Below are 22,061 nucleotides of genomic sequence, written 5' to 3'. Positions count from 1 at the left end.
AATTCCCTATTCGATAGCCAATGATTGTGAGAAAAGAAATCTTCCTATTGGTTATCGCACGTTCGGGTGCGGTGCGAATCCGCCACAAATATTTCGGCCGAATTCCGATTGTGGAGCTTGGCGCGGCGGCGGGGTGGGGGGATGCGCGCGCATCCCCCACCACGCCCCCTCCCCTAACCCCACTCCGCTCGACGAATTCCGACGCCCGCGCCCGCGCGACGCAGCTCCACTTGAAGGTTAAAAGTCGAACGCGCCGCGCACATCGACATGCGCTCTATTATTATATATTCTATGATTGCGCGACCTGAAATTGGCAACACTGATTCCGATCGGAACGTTAACATGGCGATTTGTGCGGTAAATTCGGCGAGTCGCGCCCCGTCGAGATGTTTTTTCATCGCGTTCGCATGGTGAGCGTTTGTTGACGCGGGCGCGAGTGCAAAGTTATCGGCCTGTGCGACGTAATCGGTGCGTTGGAGAAAGAGAGAGAGAGAGAGAGAGAGAGAGAGAGAGAGAGAGAGAGAGAGAGACACCTCGTGACATATCGCGGATGCGATAACGCGACGCGACGCGCACGCGATGTCCGTGAGCTACGCCAGGATGAAAGCCTGTCACGAAGCCCTGTCGTCGTCGTCGTCGACGACATCGTCGACCTCGACGACGCCGAACACCGCGCTCAGACGCGCCGGCGACGAGGAGGACTGGCAGATGCAGCTGGCGTTTTGTAAGCCTCGTCACAACACCACGATCGAGAGCGTCAACTGCATCAGTCAGACTTGGCGGATGAAGGAGCGGGTACGTATGCGATCTATATAGAGCGTTGCCTCTCGCCTCGACGATTCCCGCGAATGAGGCCACGTCCGATGACTGATGACACGCGCACGTGTCTGTCTTTTTTTTTCCTTTAGATGAAAACCGTGAGCGTCGCCCTTGTGCTGTGCCTGAACGTCGGCGTAGACCCTCCGGACATCGTCAAGACACAACCCTGCGCTCGCCTCGAATGCTGGATAGGTAAACTCAACACTCAACTGAGCTTTATCCCGCGTGTTTTCGTTTGACCAACTTTTCCTCATCTTCGCTCTCCGCAGTTATGTAATTCCCATTTTGAGGTTAGATTAGACATGCGCATGTATATACATACCCTTTAACACGATTCGATAATTGTGTTCTTCGATGTACGGAGCAGCAATATTTTCTGTCATTTAATATTTTTTTTCGAAATAAATAGTAAGAAAAATATAACTTGGTAAAAAAAAGGAGAAAGAATATTGTTATGTGAACATAATGATTTATTAATGATTTATTAATGATAGAGATTTATCAAATAAATTTCAAAGGGAATTTCTAATTTATATAATAATATTTCCACTTATACTAGAATATTGCAAAATGCACTGCACATACATGCAATTTATTTTCTATGCCATGTACATACTATATAATGAATTTCAAAATTTAAAAATGAAAATGCTTTTGCTGATGTATAAAAATATAATTATATAACAATATGCATATAAACATAATGTTTAATGTATAGAATTATATTTTTTAAGGCAGTTATTCAAAATAAGCGTATCACAATCTTTTTTTACGCTTTGAAGACAAATTTAGAATAAAATTTATACCTAACAAATAAGATCAAATAGATAGAGAACAAATATTTTTTTCAGATCCTCTATCGGTGAGTCCACAGAAAGCTCTCGAGACTATAGGTTCGAATTTGCAAAAACAGTACGAACGATGGCAACCAAGAGCTCGCTACAAACAAAGTTTAGATCCAACTGTCGAAGAGGTTAAAAAATTATGTACGTCCTTAAGACGAAATGCTAAAGAAGAGAGAGTTTTGTTTCATTATAATGGTCACGGTGTGCCCAAACCTACCACCAATGGTGAAATATGGGTATTTAATAGGGTTAGTACAGAGTCGCAAAAATTATGTGCTTACTGTATCTATATAATATTTATATCAATGATGATTTAATTTTACAGACATATACACAGTACATTCCTTTATCGGTGTATGACTTACAAACTTGGATGGGGGCACCTAGTATTTATGTATATGATTGTTCCAATGCAGGCATTATTGTAGAATCTTTTCAGCAATTTGCTGATCAACATGAGAAGGAATATGAGGTAAAAATAGTGCGTAAATTTTATTTAAAAAATTAAAATGTTAATCGATTAGTATAATTTTGTCGATTGATTTTTGCAGATGGAAAAACAGCAAAATCGCGTAACCGGAGTGACATGTCCTGCGGCACCATGTTATAAAAATTGCATTCAATTAGCAGCCTGTGCTGCTAATCAGATTTTACCTATGAATCCGAATTTACCTGCTGATATATTTACATCATGCCTTACTACTCCCATAAAAATTGCAATACGCTGGTAAGAACTTGAAGTATAAAAATTTGTGTATATTCAATATGATATATTCACATATATATATATTTTTTTTTCTTTTTTGTACAGGTTTGCGATGCAACCTACATCCAAATTAGTTCCCAACATATCGCTTGATCTTATTGACAAGTAAGACTATGTTACATTATTAAATGTTATATTTTCTAGCAAGAGAAGTAGTTATACAGATATCTTTGTATACATTTTAGAATTCCTGGACAATTGACAGATAGGAGAACAATGTTAGGCGAACTTAATTGGATATTTACAGCTATTACTGACACGATAGCATGGAACACTCTGCCAAGAGGTAAAAAGTTATATGTATTATATATATTTATTGATACAAAGTAAAGATGAAATAATTATAAGAATCTTATTGTCTTCTAGATCTATTTCAAAGATTATTCAGACAAGATCTACTAGTTGCTAGTCTCTTTAGAAATTTTTTACTGGCGGAGAGAATACTTCGTTCTTACGATTGCACGCCAGTCTCTTCCCCAAAATTGCCACCGACTTATCAGGTAAATTAGTAATTTATTTACTATGTTTAAAAAATAAATAATAAATGAATGTAATAAAAAAACATTTATTTATTTGTATAAAAAATTCTTTATTATAATGTACAAATATGTTTAAATTTTGAATGACTTATTCCTAAATTTGAAATAAAAAGATCGATACCTATATTTTTCTAGCATCGTATGTGGCAAGCTTGGGACATGGCGCTTGATTTGTGCTTGGCACAATTGCCAACAGTCTTGGAAAACGAAGATCGATATGTGCATTCGTCATTCTTCGAAGATCAACTTACAGCTTTCCAAGTATGGCTTAACTTGGGATCGAAAAATCGCAGTCCGCCCGAGCAGCTTCCGATCGTTCTTCAAGTACTATTGAGTCAAGTTCATAGACTGAGAGCATTAGAACTCTTAGGACGTTTTCTTGATCTTGGTTCATGGGCTGTGAATCTAGCACTTAGTGTCGGCATCTTTCCGTACGTGTTAAAATTGTTACAAAGCAATGCCAGGGAACTACGTCCTTTGCTCGTTTTTATATGGGCGAAGATTCTAGCAGTAGACAATGTGAGTCTCATATATTTTATATATTTATCTTGCATGTATTTTACACCATGATTTACAAATATATTCTAATTTCATATATGATTCTCAATTGCAGACTTGCCAAGCAGATCTTGTGCGCGACGGCGGCCATAAATATTTCTTGTCTGTGCTTCAAGATACTTCCATTCCGGTAGTTTATATATGTTTTATCTAATTTCGGCAACTGCCTAGATTGCCCAGACTAAACTTTGTCATAATGAAAGTATGTTTTTTATGATATATTCAGAGCGAGCATAGAACGTTGGCTGCGTTTGTACTAGCCAGTATTGTAAATGATTATCGACCGGGCCAAGTGGCCGCGAATCAAGGTAATCTCGTTTCGATATGCTTGGAACAACTGGGAGACACGAACTCTTTGCTACGGCAATGGCTTTGCTTGTGCTTGGCGAGGCTTTGGCATAATTTCGACAAGGCAAGATGGTGCGGCGTTAGAGATATCGCTCATGAAAAACTATTTACGTTATTAAAGGATCCCGTTCCAGAGGTAATTTTAATTATTACCAATTATATGAATAATAATAATAATTCTTAATTACATTTCTACTTCAATTCAGCTTAGATTGTTGAAAACTTTATTAAGATCACAATTTAGTATATGTATAGTGCAAGGAGAAATAATTTACATGATTTCTCATTCTTTCTAATGACTAATATGACTATGATGTAGAGTATCACAGTAGAGGCTAATGACAGTTTTTATTAAATTTATGTATTGAGTTTTGAAGAAATTTTGTAATGTTTTATACAGGTCCGAGCAGCTAGTGTGTATGCATTAGGCACGTTTATAAACAGCGTTACAACTAGGAGCGAGCACGCAAACAATATCGATCAAATTATCGCTATGATGCTTATTAATACCGTGTCTTACGATATGTGTCCGCTAGTTAGAAAAGTAAGTGCACAAACCGCGATTTAGAATCTAATTAAGCATTGGATATCGAGGGATCATTGCGAATCATCTAAATTACAGGAATTAGTAGTGGCTCTTCAATGGATGGTGCTGCATTTTGAAAACTCTATCGTGACATTGGCTATAGCCGAAGAAAATAGTCGAAAGGATCTCGTCGTAGAAACTTTGTCTCCGTTCAGTGGTATGAGGCGCATCAGTTCGCGCGACAGATTAAAGATGTTGTCGCCCAATAATACCTATGCAGTAGATACGACCGACGGCTTTGGAGCGCAGGATCGCATCAAAAGAGTATCGTCTTCGTCGTCCATTAGTAGTTTAGGTAAGCTGTCGGGTTATCGGTTTGACGAAAGGAGTCAATCAAAAGTGTCAATCGATACTTACTGACTGAACATTCGAACGAACAGTTATTTGCATTGATTCTTTCGTGTGCCAGGTAATAATTGGGAGTTCGTGAGGAAACCTTGCGAGTCACTTGGTAATAATGAATTAGAAATTTTCATTGCATGTATTTGTAATTGTCTAGTTAATCTTTTGTTTTTGTAACTTGCGCATAATTTCCACCGCCATACAATTTTAATAGACTATAACTGCTTATCGCACGAGCTTTGTATAATAGCGCGACATCTTTTTTTCTTTCTTAATTAAAATATATTTCTATGAGCAGCGACAGTTTATAAATTTTATAAAACTATTTATTGCAGGTCACGGTTCTCTTGGAAACCTACCGAGTCTCTCCTATGGTAGCGTGTACATGAAATTGTGGCATGGATTGTGCAATCTCGACAACGATCCTCATCCGGCGGTTGGCGCTATGTCTCAAAAAATTACCAATCATATTCGTAATAAGGTATATATAAATATCTAACATTGCTCAAAACTCGTTCGTACAGTTATATCGAGATTTCTTATAAAATATTAAAAATTTTAGGTAAAAGCATCTTCCGCTCCTAAAGAGGTAGTCGAAACAAAAATCTCCTCGTCATTATCTCTTCCGCCATCTCCGTCAAATCGAACCGGTTATTTAAGGTCGGTTAAGAATTACTTCAAATAAGACTAAGCAATATCTATTTTGTCTCTATTATCTTAACGGTTTTCTTTTTACGTGTTTACAATAGCAAAGGGGAGTCACCACCAACGGCCGTCAATTCTGGACCGGATTTGCTGCGTTCTCCGAGAACACACTTTATATCACACAATAGTCGTACGAGAAAACCCCTTCCTAACACAGTAAGAATTATTTCTTTTATTACCTTTATCTTTCCTAAAATTATAAGTATATAATATTTTCCTAAAAGTGTTAATAATAAGTTATATCTTTGAAAGAATAGTAAATATAAAGATATATAGATATAAATAGTAAATATAAGTATAAAGAATAGTTAAAAGAAACTATGAAATATGCTACAAATAATATGCATGCATGTAGTTGCAGTTAGTAGTTTTTTCAATAAATATTTTTTAACGCATCAATCAATTGCAACTATAAATATATATATATATATATATATATATATATATATATATATATATACAATTGAATAATCTTATATTTCCTACAATGCATCATTATTTTATTAATGCATCATTTTGGAAATTTAGTTTCTATGTATTTATACATTATATATTATATAATATGTTATATATTTATATAGATAACTGAAGAGGTGGACGAGACACCTGGAGCCAAGACTCCATTGACCACCTCCCAGTTTGTCGAATGGAGTTGTGCTCAGTTTGCTCAGCCGGTTGGTTTAGAAGACGAAATGGACGATGTAGAGAGCAGACCGTATCTGGAGCGCGAATGGCGGTAAGAAATATTTAAAATTCTTCTAATATTAATTATCAAGATTTGAAAAAGGTTTCTTTAAAGTATTATGCTTTATTCATCGAAACTCGTTATACTCGATTGTCGCAGATTTATACGCAACGCAAAGCAGAGACAGGACGCGAAAGAGGAACAATTACGCGCGCCGTTAAGCAAGATGGAATCGCAGGTGTATCACGCGAGGTGTCCCCAATCTCCTCAAGCTCTAGTTTTCCATCCATTCGAGCCGCATTTGGCTGTGGCGTTGAAAGATTGCTTTGGGTATTTAAACTTTCCTCGTGCTGTAAAGAGTACTTGATATCTGGAAAAATACTACAATAATAAAGCGTGCATGAATGACATATGTGAAAAATTCTTCCAGAGTATGGGATTATCAGAGCGGGACAAAGTTGACTTTCTGCGCAAGTCGCGGAAGCAATACGAAATCGCGCATCACGGCACTCGAGTTTATCAACTCTCACGATTTGAGTCTTCTGATGGCAGGTTCCGATGATGGTTCCGTGCAAGTTTGGAAGAATTACAACGGCACAATAAGCCGAGATCCGATTCTACTCACAGCTTGGCAGGCTCTAGCCGACGTGCAGCCCGCTACAAAGACCTCCAATGGTGCGTATTGGAAAACATAAGGCTCATTGTAAATATATCTCTTGATAGCATAGATTAGCATATGATGGTTAAAATGATGTATGTTTGCAGCGACGGCACAACTGGTCACAAAGTGGGAGCAAAAGTCTCTCACTCTAGCAGTGACGGGCGATGCTCGCATCGTGAGACTCTGGGACGCGGAGACCGAATTGAAGAAGCAAGATATTCCAACGGGCGCCGATTGTTGTACCACCTGTATAGATGTTGACGGCACAGGTTGTTTAAAAGAGTCACATTTTTACTTCCTTATATATTATTATATTTTATATTTCATATTTATATCACATATATTCGTACATTATTTATCTTTATTGTGAGTAAAGTAATAAATGTCACGTCGATTTTTAAATTCTTCTTATAGGTGCTATAATGGCGCTTGGATGCGGCGATGGATCAGTACGGCTCTTGGATCGGAGATTACCTCCTGCGGAAGCGAAAGTTATGATTTGGAGGGAACACACGGCTTGGATATTAGGTGCATTCTTGAGGCAATCCGAGGGATCTTCGCCGCAATTGTTCACCGGCTCGTCTTCGGGCGAGATAAAGATTTTCGATCTTAGAAAAAATACTTCCGTGAGCACGATTCAGATAACATCAGGCATTGTGGCATTAACAGCGCACGAAATAGCTGATGTTTTTGCTTGGTGAGCAAAAAACAAACTTATTATTATTATAATTATTAAAATATTAATATAATTATTCGGGACTTTTTATGATAGTTTATGATTTTCCGATGATAATTTGACAGAATCTCTTGTGTGAATAAAAGGACGTATTTCCGTTTTAGCGGCACCACGAATCACTGCATCAGCGTCTACAATATATCGGGTCAACATCTTAACACGATAAAATTTCACGAAGGATTCATGGGTACGCGCCTCAGTCCTGTAAGTTGTCTAAGTTTTCATCGATATCGCGTGACTATGGCGGCTGGCTTCGTGGACAGTACTTTCACATTATACGAGCCACGCAGATGACTATTAGAGACGGAACTCATGTAAGATCTTTGCAGAATTTTGTAAATTTATAGCAACATATTCTTGAGCGCGTATTGCGATATTATCGACGAAATTAGGACTTTTGCCCTCCCCTCTGTCCTCTAACCCTTCCCCCGCGTTTTCGCGAGAAGACCACAGGATGGTTTTTACAATTACAGAATAGCCTTTTTTCGTTATTTCTCCTCGTTAGAAGATAGACGATCCTTGCCTATCTGGTATTTTGGATAAAAGATAGAGAAAGAGAGGATATTTGTAGTTTTTGTGATGAAACTGAGCGAGTATGAATTAACCAAAGTTAGTTTTGAGGTGACCAAAGAACAGTCTAAAGGTACGGTTTTTTTTTCTTATTTTTTTTTTTTTTTTTACGTAAGATAGAGACTGTTGAAGGAATTTTGGTATCTTGGAAGATGCCAATGCATAATAATACCTACATTGTGATAAAAGGTTAATGCGAGTTCGTGTGTGCGAGAATGGTTGAGAAAGTAATGATTAACGCGAAAGCTTTATAATCTGCATGCTTGATGAAATAATCTCAATTATTGTGCCATGCAATTTCTGCTTCAGAATTAAACTGTATTCAGATACAGATCTGTATGTAACGGAAAAATATTTTAACTACCGAATCGATTACGACGTGGCTGTGTAAATACGTGGCTCGCATTATACGCATTTTTATAAGCTACATAGGTGACAGTCGATGGTAGAATTTACATTTTTCATCAGTGTTTCTCGATATAATTTTATCGATACAAATTTTTAAAAATATTTTCTATTATCCTCCGTTCTATGTTTCTGACCAATTAGTAGATTTATTTTGAAAAATTTTAATTGTTAGTGATGTACAAACTTTGCATAAATAAGTATAATTTCTTAAATAATAAAATTTAACAAAGGACACATCTAGATTTATATATAACATTCATCCAGATGTTATATATTTAGATTTTTAGAGTTGTGTGTTAATTTCACGTGGCAATATTAGATATATTGCGTGCAGTGCAATATTCATGGATCAATGATAAATACAGAAAACTTTCCATTAATACTTATGTGAAACTGAAGAAAAAATGCAAATTTCCATGCAATGAAGAGAGAGGGAGAGAGAGAGAGAGAGAGAGAGAGAGAGAGAGAGAGAGAGAGAGAAAGAGAGAGAAAAGTACGTGATACTTTTTTACACAAATATGTGACCTCTAGGATCTATTATTTATATAAATATATAAAAATGGTTTTTTTGAATTTATATTACGATTACAACGAAATGTCATATTGTTGGTTTAAATTCTTATTTTTCAATATGACTATTTATGAAATAATATAGTTTAATCGTGTTATATATCTGTTAAAATTAATGTAAAAAAAGATGATATTTAGGAACTACACATCGCGCCTCACACACTGCATCAAACATATTTGAGAACAAAATATTAAATATATTAATAATTACATTCGCGATTACGGTAATTATATTGCGTAAGATAATAATGACTATGAATTATACAAACAACAATTATGTAATTTATTGGCTTGTTTCATTCCGTTCACGGTTATTTGTGCATAGAGCACATAATCCGCTAATGTTTGCAAGATAGAGAGCAATTTAGATAGGGAAAATGGTGCATAATATACGAAAATATACAAATTATATTACCATTAATGAAAATAGAGCACGTTTTAATGTTACACATCTGAGAAGCGATTTTATTATTATGTATAATGATAGATATATTGTAAATAGACATAAATGCGCGCCAGATGACAAAGGAGGAGGCGCGAGAGGTGCAGATAGTTTTATCTCTTTATATTTATATGATAGTTTTGTTATTGACATACACATATTGACAATCTAGATTCTAGATACCCGGACATGCCTGGCTTCTAGAAGCCAGGCATGTCAAACATGCAATTGCATACGGCCCGTCAATAAAAGCTGCGGAGATTTTTTGAAAATCTTTTGGAAAAACAAGATTTGAAAAAATAGGTCTTTAAAAAAAATCGTATTTTATTTATTTTTTGAATATTGAAAACATATATAGCTTAATACAAAATAGTTGATGCAAAACGAGTTTGACATGCCTGGTTTAAGCGATAAAGCGATTTACAGGGATTTACAGAGATTTACAGAGATGCGTATGACAAGAATTTCGCCAAATCGCAGATTTGTATAGATAGATACAGATATAAACGCAGTGCTAGGTGTACTTAAATGTCTTTGTCGATTGTATAATTATCTCTTTCTAAAGCCAGTTGTTTCGTTTTTACATTTTGCTATTAATGAATTTAAAGCATTAATGTATTCAATTATACAATTGCTTTAACTATTATTAATGCATAATCGCTGTACCTGTCTTTGAGTCTCTTTTTCAACATTGTGCTGATAGTAAATAATTTTTATTTTATGAATTTATAACTCTCTATTACATGACGTTGCATTTGGATAAAGAAATGATTGAGAGAACAGTAGAATTTCATGTTTCATCCATGAAATTTAATTTCAACATTTTCTTTTTGTGGTATATAAAAAGTAAGCTAATGATACTGCTACGGAAAATACGTATCTTAAGGAAAAAAACTTAACGTTTCGTAGACAACGAGAAAAATTTATGTAAAAATTTCCCTATAAAAGTTTAATTTACGCAATGCTTTTAGTTGAGTTTTGAACTTTAAGCTTTTAGGGAGAAAAGCGAAACAAATATGAAATTAGAGTGGACAATTTAAATTTTGGCGCTATTAGAAATTATAAATTACACTGCAGTCAATAACTAAAACACTAAAAACATTATTTCCATTAATCTTTTACCTTGAATCGCGCTAAAAATTGCATTGTCCATTCTTATCTGATATGAATATTCTTTTTACTTTAACTTTAGTTATATTGTCCATATTTATATAAAATGTGTGCACATAAATTTGATTTAAAAAGTAGATTTATAAAATGATTTATAATTTGCACTTAAATTATTTAGATTTATTATTCAAAAATAGCATTTGTCTTTTTTTCTATAAGAAGTTATGATATTCTGTGCTCGGATAAGTCTCGTATTTATATAATCAAAGATAAAAGAGATCGAAAAAGAAAAAACGCACGAGATTATATCAAGTAAGCCTAAGATCATGAAAAATCAATTCCGATCAGAACACAATCTTGATTTGAAAAAAGAAATTATCTGTTTTATGGGACAAATTGATTCCAAGGAAGATAATTTTTAATAATCCAAGAGGAGACAATCTCAGTTTCCAGGCAGAAACTGATTTGAAAATTTCGATCGGATGATACTTCTTTCTCTCTCTTTCTCTCCCTCTTCTATTTTATAATATGTATTATATTATATATAATTCGAGATCTCGCGCCGCTATTATACCGTTAGCTAGCAATAACAATCGCCGGGGATAAGCAGACGTTTTAGAGAATAATAGGCGAACACACACGAAATATTGCGACACTTCGTGCTGTAAGCTGCATTGTACATTTGTGTAATTATGTAATCGCCTTGTGGTAAAATACAATTACGGTGTCACGTTATACGCCGATCCTGTGTAAATATTATAGACTCGTGAACAAAAATTCTTTCTTCGTCTTCAACATTCTTTTTATCGCATCCTTAACTATTATATTTTGCTATCGAGTGAACAGTTGAAACATTTATAAGGCTTCTACCATCATCCTATCATCGTTGGAGTCATATCGCGAATTATACGAATACGTAAGAAGCGAAAAATTGTAAATGTATCGGCTACTAAATTAATAGTTCTCGATTTAAATGTGTAAGCGATTATTTTTCGAGATTTCCTTCCGATTCGCTTACGCGTGGGCGCGCGTGCGAGATGGTAAACAGGTGTTAATTAGGTATGCATATGTCATTCAAGCGTGAATAAAACGTCGCCTCCGTGACACAGACGTATGCGGAATGCACCGCGGGTGGTGCACTGCTGGTTGGAGTTGAAATAACTCGATAAGAACTTTTGTTGGGCTTCTCTCTCTCGACATGAAACCGGTGTGCTGGAAAGCGATATTATCGGTATTCCGCTGTGACGGGTAGAATTGTGGTTTCACCAGCTATCTCACCGATCGTAAAACGTGACATTATTTCGTGCTGTTTCTAGTTCTTATGTTCCAGACACGCGCGGCTTGAATCTTACGTAAGACAGGTGCTTCGAAACGATTAAATTATTAGCTTTGTTAGAAATTTTAATCCTACTTCGAAATTCTTCCTTGTTTCTCTTTTTCTTTCCTGGCGTATATTCTCATTACATATGTAATTATTTAAATAAATTATTATTATTATGTACTGCTATCTGCATATAAATAATTTAAATCATATTATTATTAGAGGTACTTATACCTGCATAAATTTGCACAATTTCTTACATAATTTGTATAGCGAATGAAATTGTAATTTAAAATTTAAAATTTTGAATTTTTTAGAATGTAAACAAATTATTTATTACCTTTATACATATATGTATGTATACTGTGGAAAGAGAAAATTTCTCTGCGATTAGGTAAAAGATTTAATGATCTTCATTAAATGATTTCCTGTTTTTTTAATAATTTACATAATAACATTTAATCTTAAATTTATTTGTTTTTACTCGTTTTTGTGCATAAATTGTGAAATTTTCTAAAACTTCTATCATACATGTAAATCATGAGGAAATGTTAATTAATTTTTTTTTATAAATATTATTTCATCTTTGATAATCTTTCTTAATTCATAATGCAGAAAAAGATCGCACATCGTAATCTCAAGACTTTAATATCGAAATAAAAATTTATTATCTCCTGTTTAGGATGCTCAGTGAAAGTGCGTTATGTGTTTGGTAATTAGGGCAATCGCAAACACCATGCCACGTGTAAATCCAGACAAACGCCACACTTGTTTCATTATTGAAACGCTTCTTAATCTCACTGCATCACGATAAAATATCGAGAGCGATAAAATATACTATGCAAACTCACTCGCATCACTAATCATTTAATATTTAGACACACAATTCTTTCGTAAATTAGTCATCCTTTACTCACGTGTTGTCACGTCTTTTTTCGTAACTCAGAATTTTTCGACTTTTTTCAGAAATACGATTCTTAGGAAACGTAATTTGTAAAAATAAAAACCAAGTCGAATGGAAATATTATTTTCCAAAAATGTATATATAGGAATATTTATATGTTAGAATAAATATTATTTCTTCCTTACACATATATAATTAGAAAAATTAATGAATTTTGCGAAATTGAGAATCGCTATTTTCGATTTTGTTAATTGTCGATAATTTAACATTTCGATTTTGTTAATTGTCGATAATTTAACTATAAAAAAGAGCTAAACAAAGCAGTGTAATTAGTATTGAATAAACGATCATGTTCTATTTTGTACCAAGCACGAACACGATATCAAAATGAAGGCTGCAATTTCATTTTACAAGTCGTAATCGAATGTGATGTGAATAGTCATCACGTATTATTCGCGATTTTGCCGTCACTTATTCTGACGCATTACGAGAATGATTTGTCTCGTTTAAAAGCGAGCTCGTATACATCATTGTTATTATTACTTATGAAATAAATTCAGAGTAAATGTGAATTATATAAGAAATTAATTAATTTTTCATAGGTATATAAAGTGTCAAAATTATTTAATTATTCATCGTTATAATTAATATTTTCTATGTAATGAAATTGGTTTACACAAAAGTATCGCGTAAAGTTTGCCGAATATTATAATATTCATGCAAATCTGCTTATTTCTCAATGATCATTTCAACGATGGGGGTTGCTCCATTTTCAACTTTTCGTATGCGTCACGTGTCGTCATTCGCGAGCGCGCGCAACATCGGACCACGTGCATAACGCGCTTCTGCATCGCGCGCAGTCGCAGAATCAGTCATTGACCGAATCTCGATCGGGGTGGTCGCAACAATCGGGGTGTACTTGACGGCGAATTCGCGCCTACTAGAAAGCGCGAGAGTGCGAGTGGTGGAGAGGAAAGAAGAGTGGGGCAAGTTCGACGAGAGGGGGGAGGCGCCTCGGTCAGTTCAGTCAGTCCACTTTGAAACGTTGGAGCGGTCGGACGGTGTGGTAGAGTTGCGTTCTCGCATCGACGCGCGTAAAATGCTCGTGAAACGTCAATGACGCGTATCGTTTGCGTCATTTCGTTTCACCACATTGTTGTCGCGTCCTGCGTATGCAGCACCTGACCGCGAAGCTCGCAGTCGCGTCGTATCATCATCGATTACTCTGATTGCAATCTGTCCGAGACACCTGAACATAGCAGCGTCTAACGTTTCATCGCGACTGACGGTTGTGACAAGCGCACGCGACAACATGGATCGATCGTCCAAGTTTATTCTGCGGAAGCTCATCGTGGACTTCCTCTGCTTGTTTATCAGTGAGTAAGATATCATTTCGAAAGTTTGAATACGGCGGCGCGCGAACTGTGGGATCGTCAAAATCGTTTAAACCCTCGTTCTCTCCGGGACGATGAATTACATTACACGGGTCGAGTGGCTGTCAGATTGACAGTCAGGGCGCCGTCGCGGCTCGTTTGATATTTAACCCGCGCGGAAGAAAGAGAGAGCGCGGAGATTAACCTTTAAATTAGCAGGTGCGTTTCGTCCGCGCGAAACTCTGTGCTCTCGATACGCAACGGTGGCAGCTTCCGCCAACCTCTATGCGATATTATTTACGAGACACTCGCAAGGAGAGAAGAAAAAAGAGAAAGAGAGAGAAAAAAGTTGGATAGAAACGCAGTGGCGCGCTGCTTTCGTTTCGAAAGTACGCGGGATTTTAACCCTTAGATACTTTGGAATGTAGCGTAGCACTTAGGCTTTAATGGAGTTTGCTTCCTCAATTTACACCGCGAGGATTCTTAATGGGTTGTTCAATCTTTGCTTGCTCGATGTCGCTGAAAGATCTTGGAGTAGGAAATTTTTTAAATACCAGAAATTTTTGAATTGGAATTGTATGTTGCATTTTGTGCACCGAAAAAATCAATCTATAAAGTTCTTCTTTTCAATATTTTAACATTTAAAAGATAATGAAATTCTCAAAGTCGCTTCGTCAATTATTCGATTTGTACACAAAGTTTTGAGAGATCAACATGATATGTGTTTATGTAAATTTTCGAAAACTTATAGGCGATGTGTAAGTATAAAGAAATGAAAGAAAAGAGCCGAGAGGTTTTATGTTTAATGTATTTTAATGTAAATTTTATGTCGAATAAAATAAAGATAAATCTTCAAAAATTCTTGAATTTTCAAGATTTTTCTCTCTCTCTTCTCTCTCTCTCTCTCTCTCTCTCTCTCTCTCTCTCTCTTCGAATACTATTATAAAAATTTGACATTTGCAAAAATATTTTTATTTTTGCATTCTAATATATAATATATGTATTCTCGTTTTACTCAATACGATCAAGTTACGATCTTGTTTAGTGAAATAAAATTAGCGTGCAATATATGTCTGCACGTTTCACAACACGACGATTTATATATCTCTCTATCAGAGCCGGATCTAGATATTTTGTCACCTGAGGTAACATTAGTAATTGGCACCCCTCCACCCCCCTCTACACACACAAAATACAAGCACTATATGTTAAACAGACTTTGAATGCAATAGTACATTAGTATTATTTTCGAATTCTTTAAAAAAAAATTTTTTTTGTTTAATTTATTGGTTTTTTTTTGCGCCCCCTCACGTTTTTCGCCCGAGGCGAGTGTCTCGCTCGCCACACCCTAGATCCGACTCTGCTCTCTATATCGTATGTGGATTATTGATAATGTTAATAAGTGGAAGCCTAATCAGCCATATAGATAAGAAGAAGAAGAATGTTAATAAGTGCGAATAATAAAAGTATATAGATATAACGAAAAGGAACAAAAGATAAATCATTTTGAACGCTAATAAGAGTTAACATTAATTAGAGCAAACGCGATCTAAACGTAAATAAGCGCGATTTCACTTATTCCATTAGGGGGAATACTCCACTTTTCCGTTAGTGTTATCAATTCTCATCACAATAGCAGCAGACGGATGATTTAAGGCGCAATGTTTCGCGGAAATGTAGCACACTTCGCCAACATGTATTGTGTATTGTAAATACACAAACAGCAACGGAATCAGCGTAGCTCGATCGATTTCATTTCGCGTTACCATAGTGATACAGTTTCCACGATGCGGACAGACGATACGGCGCCTTTTATCTCGTGCCAACAGTGTATATATATATATATATATATATATATAATATATATATATATTCTTTTCTTCGCTATTGTTAAAATATATTTTATCGCGAAATTTTATCTTTGAATTGTCAACCTGATCACAATCTACATTTATACATTAATTTTTTTTCTTGAGACACCAAATAATATTCTAATATTTTTTTAAAGTCAGCCTTCTTAGTTCTGATATTTATTATAATAGCTTATTTGTAATGTAATGATGAGATAAATATTGTAAGAGATTAGAAATTTCATTTATAAAATATATTTAATTTAAATATTTATTTTACTTAAACATGGGGAGATAAATATAAGATATAAAAACACACGCTGCTATTTTAAAGAATAAATATTGCTGGAAATATTTTGCTACGACACATATGGGGAGAATATTATTATTTATAAAAAGTCTTACAGAATAATATTTAAAAATAAATAATAGAGAGGGAGAGAGAGGAGAAAAAAAACGTGAATTTATTATTTGCATTTAGCAACATATATTGACAAAATTAATCTGAATTAATTAAGACAAAAAAATTATTTTTTTTTGGTAGATTTTGCTAATTTTTTAAATCTTTTTTTTTTGAATAAAGAAGTATAAGTCAAATGATTTTGTCATGACAATCTTTCGATTTTGCGTTATGATTTTAATGAGTAGTTATTCTTTAGTAATGCTTTAATTTTTATGTCTAATTCTTATAATGCGAACGATAACATTTTGTTGGATAAGTTGGTGAATGTCATTGTCACGAGAAAATTATGCGAATCGCAAATTGTTTTGTACAAGTTTAACAAGACGTAATCAGAAAAAAATATTTTTTTAAATGTTTCCGCTTACATAATTTGCGTTTCAGAAACGTGCGTGTTAACAGCTTATTATAATATATGTATATACAATAATCTGTTTATGCGGATGCGATTATATTAGTTATTGTCCCATGAGATTCTCTCACTTATTTATTAAATCGCTATTTTTTTTTGCGTCATAGTAATCGCGTAATTATCAGTAACGTTGAGATATTCTTCAATTACATTACATTAGTCATTAAAATTGCAAAAAATCGAGGAAAATCTTTTTTTCTCAGAAATGATAAATTTTATACATTTATTTGTTTTCTTGAGACACCAAATATTCTAATATTTTTTTTAAGTCAGCCTTTTCAATCATGATATTTATTATAATAGACAATATATACAGGGTGTCCGGTAATAGTCACGCCAACCGTCGTGTGCAGATTCCTGGGATCATTTGGAGACGATTTTTCCTCAGCGAAAATGTCGAGGGAGGTCATTATTTTTTGCATGTTTTCAATTTTTGCCATCATGTATCTTTGTAACTAAGCCTTAAATTAAAATTCTATTAAAGTAAACTCTACCTAAAATTAACTGAAGAATGTGAATTTATTATTATTTTATTTCCACAAGGCTTAGTTTGCGAAAAACCCTTTATTTTCAATCGCTTATAACTCGAAAATTATTGGTGTCTCGACATTTTTGCTGAGGAAAAATCGTCTCCAAATGATCCCAGGAATATGCACACGACGGTTGGCGTGACTATTACCGGACACCCTGTATATACTGCAATTTTATATAATATATTTTGAAAAGAGAGACTAATATTCAAGTTACATTGTAAAATAAACATTATTTTTATGCATTATTACGATAATCACGCATAAGAATTCTTTTCTCTTTTTTTAAATATATATTTGTACTTAAATAATATATAAAAACAAAAAGGATCGATGTCACAAAAAATGTATAATCATGGATGTTGAAGCTTCAGGATGAGGAAGTGGCAATTAAATCGTTAATCGTTACATGATGTTGTTAATGTCATTTAAACTGCAGAGGTTGCATGAATCAAATTAGAAGGTCTAAATAAGCCACTCTCGCGATGGCGTGACGCGTTTTTATGGGGAAAAATCACGAAGGCGGTCACGAAAACCGTTCTCACGCTTACGCACGAGCAAAAATAAACGTGTGGTCTAGCACGACCGATGGTCGCGGTTTGTTCGCGATGAGAAGACCTTGGTTATAAGCAGACTGTAGTGATGTTAATAAATTCTTTTACAGCAGACAGACAGCAGACAGACAGCAGACACACAGCATATATATATATACATATATTAGCGTGCAAGAGCTGTCATGTCTGCTTAGAATCAATTTGGTCATCGTTTCGTACCGGGCACGAGGTGTTACGCGAAACGCGGCCATTTTTCGTACCCCCGGCTCTAACAATAAGTAACCCTCTTTCAAAGCTCGTTAAGAAGAGATCCCGAAAAGAAGAGGCTGTAGAAAGGCCTGCGAACTTGCGGGACTAGTTGGTCCCGCAAGTGCACGTGGAGCCTATTCAGAGGAGATAAGTGCCGATTATAAAGACAAACCCGTTGGGCCCTGATGAATATACATAAGTCTATTAAATTATATCCTCTTCCCCTCCCCCCTTCCTATTATCGCTTCTCTCCGATAGAGTATATCGTTTCAATTATCTGCCGTGTGCTCGCGCGAGGAATTAATAATCTTTTTCGGCATAATCTGTGTCTCTCTCTTTCTCTCTCTTTCTCGTTTCTCATGTGTCAAAGATTTATGGTGTTTGTATTTCGCAGCATCTCTCTTCTTATACACGAATTGCAATTTTATTGGACGGCAGATTTATGCAGACTTGTCCGCATGATATATAGCGGGTGTTATATTGAAATAAGTAAGCTCTCAAACTAAACGATAACGTCTCGTTCTCGTTGATTTTTACCTAACGATTATTTCTCGTCGTTATCATTTTTGCCGATTTGTATAATAATGGTAGAGACGATAACAATGACGGTAGCTTTTATTAAGTTTGCAAAGATAAATGATCATGAATGACAAGTCTATTATTTGACGTCGTAAATTAATACATGTGCGATGTTCTCTCGTTAAGGGTACATCAATACCGGTTAAAAAGATACGAATGATGACGTATACAATAAGACGTTACTCTGAGAATATAAACACAGTGATTTAATAAAAAAAAATATTAATTAAATATACAATAATGTAAAAAATATACAAATAATGATAAATATATGTAAAAATAATTAACAAAAAAATAAAATATTTTTTAATAGAAATAATCGAATAGTATCGCTTCAAGTATATACAATCATATTTATTATTATGTCATTATTTGATATAATTGGTAATTATTTTTATACATTGAGGTAAAATAGAAAATTAAATTATTTATTTTTATTATACGCACACACACACATTTGGTTTCTTGGGATCTCGTCGACATCGAACGTACAAAATTTATTTTACAAGCAAATTTTTTCGTATTCTTAAAAATATGCATAAGTAAATGTTTAAATCTGACAAAATTCGTTTTGTAGTAATAATATTTAAAACGACTTGGATAAAAGGATATAAAGCTGATATAAGAAATAGTGCGCGCAATTTTTTTTACATTTATAATGAAAACTAGCATAAAGATAAGCACGAAAAACGTTTTATCCAACAACGAATATTTAATATGACTAATGCATTATGTTACATTACTATTAGTGTTAATGCATTATGTTACATTACTATTAGTGTTAATGGATTATGTTACATTACCAGTGTTATAATAAATGCTTTATTTTATGACAAAAATCTTTTTTCACAAGAAACCAAATATATGTATACATACGTGAATTTTTTTAAATACTTTATATTACGTAATGGATCGATAAAGCGGGTACAAATTAAAAAAGCGAGAAAGCTAAAATATCTTTCCTCCTCGAATTTCAATTATAGCCTTTTATAATTATAATCTTTCTCTTTTTTACTTCATACATATTCTTACTATTATTTTTATAAATTAATTGAATCCAAAATTGTGACTTTTAAAAAAAATATTTCTTGTTGATATTTAAAAAGTGACTAATTTATTAAAATAGATAAATTTAACATATATAGAGAACTTGTTTTTTCAGAAAGTATTGAAATGAATAAACTAATCGATTTATTTTCGCGTATTTTATACAATATTATACAAGTTTTGTAATTTGTAGTTTTGTAATCTGCAATTTAAATTTACGGCAACTTTCAATCGAAAAAATATTCAATGATAAGAAAGAGCTTCGATTGAAGGAATTTCAATTCCATAATGTTGCTAAAATATTTCTTCCAAGGATACAACGATTTTTAGACCTCTATTACAACGTCCTAACCGCGGGCAGTTTTACATTTACATATCGGAGAAGGGGGAGAGAAAACTAGATTTATATTTCAGGGAGGAGAAGTGTTCCATGAGAACAAATATAAAAATGTTCGATCTTGTGAGAAATTTTAGGATCTCGCAAGTCAAACAAAGCATTAATGTAAATACGACGTTAAAAGAATTGTTATATCATGAAATCAGTTATATAAGTTCATTGATAAATAATGAAGGAAAACATTGTACACTGAAAAAAAGATGTGTTAACTTGACTAAGCCTTTCAACTGAATTATTATTTTGTTAATTGAACTACATATAGTATAATATTTAAGTCGAATATATGTTTTGTTAGATTTAATATGTTATATTTAATTAAAATATTTCTATATGTTCAATTAACAAAATAATATTTAGTTGAAAGGTTTAGTCAAGTTAACAAATTTTTGTTTCAGTGTACAAAAGTCATTAGACACTTTAATCACTAATTACACAGGATCTCGAATAAACAACGTTTAAAAAACATTTTAAGTGTTTTATCTTTGTCGAGAATTATAAAAAAGGAATAACGATACTTCATGAAAGGATTTAATAAAAAAATATAGATTATTGTATATTCTTAAAAATAAAAGGAAAAGCATCAGCGTGTTGCGTCATAGGCGTATCACAATGATGTACAAATTTGTAATGATGACTAAACACGAACGCCTATACTGCAAATGGGTGGCAAGGCGTGTCTAATTGTAAATCGGCATGTTTCGCCGATAGAGCGATAACGCAATCACTGTCTACGTCTGTCATCGTAAAAAAAGCGCACGTGTTGTATACGTTATCAGCAATTATGCAATATGTTACCATATATGTACATACCATATCTGACTTGGGTTCGCATTTCGGTTCGTATCTTAATTATGCGAGGATGCTCGTTGTAATTGTTAATCGGAATGCGAGAAAATATTTTTATCATTTTTTAAGGCTCCTGGGTGCTCACCGCGGCCATATTGGATTGTGACGTCAGAGGCGAGAAAGCAGACACTGAAAATTCTTAGATGCCATTTTTTAATGAAAAGATATTTCGATTAAACAGCACTTCAGATGGCTTTAGCACACTCTTAAAACCCCCCGAAAACTATCCTTTTCCCTTTATAATCAATCAACATCTGTAAAATGATCGAGATATCAGACTTTGACATGCGGAATGACAGCGCATGTGCAAACCAGACGGACTGGACTTCATAATATTACATTTTACAGCTGTTGATTGATTATAAAGGGGAAAGGATAGTTTGAGGGGTTTTTTAAGAGTGTGTTAAAGCCATCTGAAGTGCTGTTTCATCGAAATATTTTTTTATTTCGAAATGGCATCTAAGAAATTTTAGCGTGTGTTTTCTCGCCTCTGACGTCACGATTTTGACATGGTCGGAAAGGAGCCAGGAGCCTTAAGAAATGCTTTGATATTTTGTCAAGATTCTGTTTAGATTCTTGTAACGTATTTTACACATTTATCTCGTTTACGTATGAACATACCTTCGTGCGTAAGAGAATACTTTCACGATGACGCGATAAAATCATTTTTCGCATGAAAGATCGATGACGCAGATAGAGATTCTTGGATATATTAAATTTAATAAAATGCAACGCGATGCAATCTGCAAAATAAATTTAGCTCTTTTTGCGCTTTACGTATGAATTACTTGATTTATAAAAATTATGTTTACACATTCGCACACATTATTTTATATCGTATATTCTTAA

The 22,061-nt window shown here is 34.2% G+C and overlaps 2 protein-coding genes across 7 annotated transcripts in view; both read left to right on the top strand.

The window, feature by feature from the left end:
• Nucleotides 1-288: 288 nt before the first annotated feature.
• On the top strand, nucleotides 289-9,054 carry Raptor (regulatory associated protein of MTOR complex 1). 4 transcript variants are annotated; one of them, XM_083033238.1, is made up of 23 exons: nucleotides 289-795; nucleotides 909-1,011; nucleotides 1,671-1,912; nucleotides 1,990-2,145; nucleotides 2,216-2,391; nucleotides 2,476-2,535; nucleotides 2,616-2,716; nucleotides 2,797-2,930; nucleotides 3,105-3,488; nucleotides 3,583-3,657; nucleotides 3,754-4,011; nucleotides 4,276-4,419; nucleotides 4,498-4,756; nucleotides 4,871-4,912; nucleotides 5,139-5,284; nucleotides 5,366-5,463; nucleotides 5,553-5,664; nucleotides 6,090-6,244; nucleotides 6,353-6,523; nucleotides 6,624-6,868; nucleotides 6,959-7,123; nucleotides 7,269-7,551; nucleotides 7,695-9,054. In XM_083033238.1, exons 1-23 carry the CDS (start codon nucleotides 580-582, stop codon nucleotides 7,882-7,884), a joined length of 3,915 nt encoding a protein of 1,304 aa, XP_082889364.1. In that variant the 5' UTR covers nucleotides 289-579; the 3' UTR covers nucleotides 7,885-9,054. The 4 variants fall into 4 exon arrangements, with proteins under 4 accessions (XP_082889364.1, XP_082889366.1, XP_082889365.1 ...); XM_083033239.1 differs by having other exon boundaries at nucleotides 290-795; nucleotides 1,990-2,136; XM_083033240.1 differs by lacking the exon at nucleotides 4,871-4,912.
• Nucleotides 9,055-13,788: 4,734 nt separating this feature from the next.
• The window catches only part of Wun (wunen), a 30,625-nt gene continuing 22,352 nt past the window's right edge, over nucleotides 13,789-22,061 (top strand). The window contains exon 1 of one of the 3 annotated variants that reach the window (XM_083032964.1): nucleotides 13,789-14,295. Coding sequence is in view for 2 of the 3 variants with exons in the window: in XM_083032962.1 (XP_082889088.1) it covers nucleotides 14,228-14,291 (64 nt within the window). In the remaining variant the exon portion in view is untranslated. The remainder of the gene's footprint in view (nucleotides 14,296-22,061) is intronic. The other 2 variants (XM_083032962.1, XM_083032963.1) reach the window with 2 other exon arrangements.

This window comes from Prenolepis imparis, unplaced genomic scaffold (genome assembly GCF_030444845.1).
Source record: "Prenolepis imparis isolate NDT839.2.m4 unplaced genomic scaffold, iyPreImpa1.0 SCAF_3, whole genome shotgun sequence".
Lineage (NCBI taxonomy): Eukaryota > Metazoa > Arthropoda > Insecta > Hymenoptera > Formicidae > Prenolepis > Prenolepis imparis.
The sequence above is the reverse complement of the archived record's forward strand: the minus strand, read 5'-3'. Positions and strand labels throughout refer to the sequence as shown.